Source organism: Penaeus vannamei, chromosome 17, assembly GCF_042767895.1.
Source record: "Penaeus vannamei isolate JL-2024 chromosome 17, ASM4276789v1, whole genome shotgun sequence".
Classification (NCBI taxonomy): domain Eukaryota; kingdom Metazoa; phylum Arthropoda; class Malacostraca; order Decapoda; family Penaeidae; genus Penaeus; species Penaeus vannamei.
The window spans coordinates 8,884,355-8,889,354 of NC_091565.1; the positions used below are offsets into that span (position 1 = coordinate 8,884,355).

The 5,000-nt window shown below is 48.0% G+C and overlaps 1 protein-coding gene across 1 annotated transcript in view; it reads right to left on the reverse strand.

Moving 5' to 3' along the window:
- RhoGAPp190 (Rho GTPase-activating protein 190) overlaps positions 1 to 5,000 on the reverse strand; it is a 230,601-nt gene that overhangs the window by 125,421 nt on the left and 100,180 nt on the right. Inside the window, exon 3 of the mRNA XM_070131880.1 lies at positions 1,919 to 2,649. Coding sequence (XP_069987981.1) covers positions 1,919 to 2,092 — 174 coding nt within the window. The 5' untranslated portion in view covers positions 2,093 to 2,649. The remainder of the gene's footprint in view (positions 1 to 1,918; positions 2,650 to 5,000) is intronic.

Consider the following 5,000-nt stretch of genomic DNA (forward strand, 5'->3'; position numbering starts at 1 on the left):
GAGAGTCAGAACCCAAGTGGAGGAGTGGAGGAAGAAGATAACAAGGAAAAAGGAAGGGAAGGAAGAAGCGAGGAGGGGAAGAAGGGAGGACAGGATGAAGGGAGGGAGGGAAGAATCCTAAGCACACTCATGTCCTACCGCCTCGGAATTTCCATGGAATCCACATAAAAAGCAATACCGGGAAGGATGTACAAATCTGCCGTCAAGTGTGAATAATTGATCCTGAAGAAGAAAAGAAAAGGCCATCCCAAAATGGAACGAGAATTAGTCAGAATAAAACTGACGGTCACAAAAAAAGATAATGAAGAAGCCGCCCAACAAAGAAAATCATCAATAATACAACACTGCACGTACAACACACGAATTCAACCCGAGGAATTCCTGCTAAAACAGCACGACCAAAATGTCTGGACCAAGTGGTTGCCATCCAATAGCAAAGGTCAAAGTATCACAGCGGGGCTAAAATGTAAACAATGCGCTGCCACAACGTGCTCGGCGGCGTCCTTGCCAGCCAGCGCGGAGTCAACGAAAAAGACGTATTTTCGTTTTTAATCGGTGGATCTCGGTGAGCACGGCGAGGGCACACTCAAAATAAGAAATAAGAGGATGGAAAAAAGTGTCCACAAATAAACCCCTACAAACTATTAATAAACCATGACCGGCACAAAACTCAGCTGGGCGTTAGGTCATGATACGACACGGGATCGCCCCCACCCCACCCTACCCTCAAGGAATGCAACTTGCAATACCAATGTGCGGCCGCCGCTTGCTAGAATGCGTACCATGGCTATCTGAAGGAGATATCTTGATCTTACCAAAGCAAGGCTGCCCCCAAAAGACTACGAGAGGAAAGGCAAATGCGGGGCCTCACCCGTCCCGTCCCACAAGTTCCTTCGTCCATTCTTATGCGGACCTTAATCCAAGACCGATACTTTCCTTCACGTCAAAAGAAAGCCAAATCATAAAAAGAACAGCTACTAAGAACAAGACGCGCCTCAAAACCATGAAAAAGAACAGCTGCTAAAAACAAGACACGCCACAGCAACGAAGACGACAACACTGCCTTTCCCGAGAGCGTCGCCATCACCCTCGTCCTGAAGGTGGACGAGTATGGTGGAAGAGGCGGCAAGGGGGATATTTAATATTCATTTCCTTATTTCATTATTATTTTTTCTTTCTTGAAATACTCGCAGATGACGGAAAACCGAACACGGGGGCCGAATGCACACCCAATCACCCACGGGATCGTTCCACCATTCGGCCGAGGTTTAATTAAGAAACGTTTGGACTGGGTGGCCGTAATTAGCCTGTTATGTCTATGTCTATCTCTGTGTCTGTCTCTCTATCACCCACACTCCCTCACTCTCCCACTCACTAGGGAGAAACCATCTTGGAGTGAGACGCAACTGAATGAATTTATGTGCATGTCATAATATTTGGTCTAAAGGAAGAAAGTAAAAGAATAAGAGAAAGAGAAAAAGGGAGGGAGGGAGGGAGAGAAGGGGGGGAGAGGGGGGAGGAAGGGAAGCAGGTAGGGAGAGAGAAAGGGAGGAGAGAGAGAGAGAGAAGAAAGAAAGGGAAGAAAGAGCGAGAGGGAAGAAAGAGAGAGAGGGTGGGGGGAGGAGGAGGAGGAGGAAGAGGAGGAGGAGGAGAGAGAGAGAAAATAAATGTTTGGGGAGGGGGGAGGTGGCTTTGTGTAAATATTAATGTAAATATCAATATCAATATAAAAATATATAAATATAAATATAAATATAAATATAAATACAAATACACACACACACACATATATATACATATATGTACATATACATATACATATATACATACATATATACATATATACATATATATATACATATACATAATTCATCTGAATGAAACTCCCCATCCCTAGTGACGGAGCCGACGTACTCACCTGCGAGAGAACGGAGATGTGGTCCACGTAGTACTGGTCGGCCTGGTGCTTGGTGAAGCGGTTGCACAAGCACGACTTGCCCAGGCCCGTCACGCCCTTCTCCCTCTCGCCGCCCGACACGCCCACCACAGACACCACCACCTGCTTGGCCGCGTCGCCGCCCCGCCGAGCCATGCCCACCCACACCACGGGGCCCTCACGCCCGCGTCAGCCCAATTTTTCACACGCCCAATATACCCATCATGTAAGCAGGAGCACAGCTGGTGACCCACCCATGCCTGCTCAAGGGGCGGGCGCAGAGAGCATAGCTAGGGCCTCGAGAAAAGCAGCCTCTCGTGCCCACGACCCGTCACGCTCGCCTTCTCGCACTCCACCCGTGGGCGGTTATAACACTGCCCCGCCCGTGTGCTCCCCTCGCTCGCCGCGCGCCCGTGCACAACCAACATTCACAACCACCGGTCACTCACGCGAGGCCTCGAGAGCCCGGCACGACGCGACACTTTCTCACGGGCTGCGTCGGTTCCAAACACATATAATTCACTATTAATCACTATTCATTTTTCTGCTTCACTTCGAGAACACGCAACTTTGGACCATGGGTTCTGAGCACAACACTTGATAGGGAGATTGGGGGCGTCAGGAGGGAAGGTGGGCGCACACTAAGTGGGCGTGGGTACTGCAGGTCGCCCTGCCGGCGGCTCTAGTCTATCCACCTACAGCCATCACAGTATCTGTAAGACAAAAGAAAATGTCACGTTAGTTGCAAGGTACAGACGGGTATGACATACAATTATAAATGTTAATAAATCTACGCAGCAGCCGCGCCATATTTCACTACCAGGAAAAAAGGTCACAATCCTATAAATCATGCGCTCTCCACACGAATGCCATAAAGCACAATAAAAATAATTTCCAGAACCACGAAAAAATACTGTCTCAATACATGCACGAAGATCCTTGGAAAAGACCTGGTAACAGGGTCGGCAAGCCACTCGTCGGTGAACACTGGCAACACACACAAACAAAGAGACGCTTGTGTGTTTATTTGTTCTTGTCTTTTCACCCCTCTTCACCTTTCTTTATTCTACCTAAAATGTACCCCCACCTCCCTCCCTCTCCCTCTCCCTCACACTCACTCATTCATACATACACACATACATACATGCGCAAAGATATATATATATTATATATACATAGAGAGAGAGAGAGAGAGAGAGAGAGAGAGAGAGAGAGAGAGAGAGAGAGAGAGAGAGAGAGAGAGAGAGAGAGAGAGAGAGAAACAAAGAGAGAGAAAGAGATGAGATGAGATTACAACAAAGAGCGAGAGAGACGAAGAGGCATCCTGACAGACAAACACAGACAGACAGACAAGGGGCAGACAGCGAGATCTCCTGGCGCTTCCCTCGAGGTCGAACACCCACTCGGATCCCGAATTCCATCTCGGATTAAGTACCGTCTGGATCCGCGCTGCACCGTGCCCGAGGTAACCTTTCGGTGCATTTGTACCCTAATAACATTGCCCCGACCAATTTCTTTCTCCTTCTCCGCCTCCCCGTTTCTCTTCCTTTATCTCTTCCTCTCGTCTCGGTTAATCTCCTTCTGAGTTTTCCCTTGGCCAATCTGCACCTTTATGTCTTGAAACGATTATCTACTCACCTAATCTATCTTTATCTCTTAATCATTATCCAACTACATTTTATTTTCTTAGTTTTATATCTTTTAGATTCCGTGTACGTATGTGTGTGTGTGTGTTTCTGTGTGCGTTTCCGCGTGTGTTTTTCCATGTGTGTGTGTGTGTGTGTGTGTGTGTGTGTGTGTGTGTGTGTGTGTGTGTGTGTGTGTGTGTGTGTGTGTGTGTGTGTGTGTTTCGTGTGTGTGTGTGTGTGTGTTTCATGTGTGTGTGTGTTTCATATGTGTCATGTGTGTGTGTGTGTTTCATGTGTGTTATGTGTGTGTGTTTCATGTGTGTGTGTGTGTGTTTCATGTGTGTGTGTGTGTGTCATGTGTGTGTGTGTTTCCATGTGTGTGTGTGTGTTTCCATGTGTGTGTGTGTGTTTCCATGTGTGTGTGTGTGTTTCCATGTGTGTGTGTGTGTGTGTGTGTATGTGTGTATGTGTGTGTACGTGTGTGTGTGTGTGTGTGTGTGTGTGTGTCATGTGTGTTATGTGTGTGTGTTTCATGTGTGTGTGTGTGTGTTTCATGTGTGTGTGTGTGTGTGATGTGTGTGTGTGTGTGTGCCATGTGTGTGTGTGTGTGTGTGTGTGTGTGTGTGTGTGTGTGTGTGTGTGTGTGTGTGTGTGTGTGTGTGTGTGTGTGTGTGTGTGTTTCCATGTGTGTGTGTGTGTGTTTGTGTGTGTGTGTGTGTGTTTCCATGTGTGTGTGTGTGTGTGTGTGTGTGTGTGTGTGTGTGTGTGTGTGTGTGTGTGTGTGTGTGTGTGTGTGTGTGTGTGTGTGTGTGTGTGCGTGTATGCGTGCGTGTGTGCGTGTGTGCGTGCGTGTATGCGTGTGTGCGCGTGTATGCGTGTGTGTGCGTGTATGCGTGCGTGTGCGTGTATGCGTGCGTGCGTGTGTGCGCGCGTGTGTTCGTCCTATTATGTTTGCGAGAGTGTTTGCATTATCTTTCGTCCTTTCATTCTTCCTCTCTCTCGCTTTCCCCATGCCTTCTCTCTTCCTCTTTCATTCAACCCGCGCCCACAGAGCCTCTCCTCCCCTCCCACTCCTTAAATACCCCTTATTTTCGCTCCATCTTTTCCCTTCTCCTTCCTCTTCCCCTACGCCTCTCCTTCGCAAATTCCGAGGCCAATCCCCTCTCTTCTCTTCCTACTAATTCTCCTTTTGCAACTGTGCCCTTTTTTCATCTCGCCTCTCCCTTCTTCACGATCTTTTCCTTCCCCATTCCTATTCGCCGTCTTCCCCATCCTTCCCCGTTCTTCTTCCCTTGCCTCTTATTTCCGTTTTTTCCCCTTGTCTATTCTCCTCTTCCTCATTCCCTATCATCCACTCCCATTCTATAAACTTGTCTTCAAAGCGCCACCTCTCCCGCCCGCTCTCTTTTTCCTCGTCGTTCTTCTTTGTTTCTGCG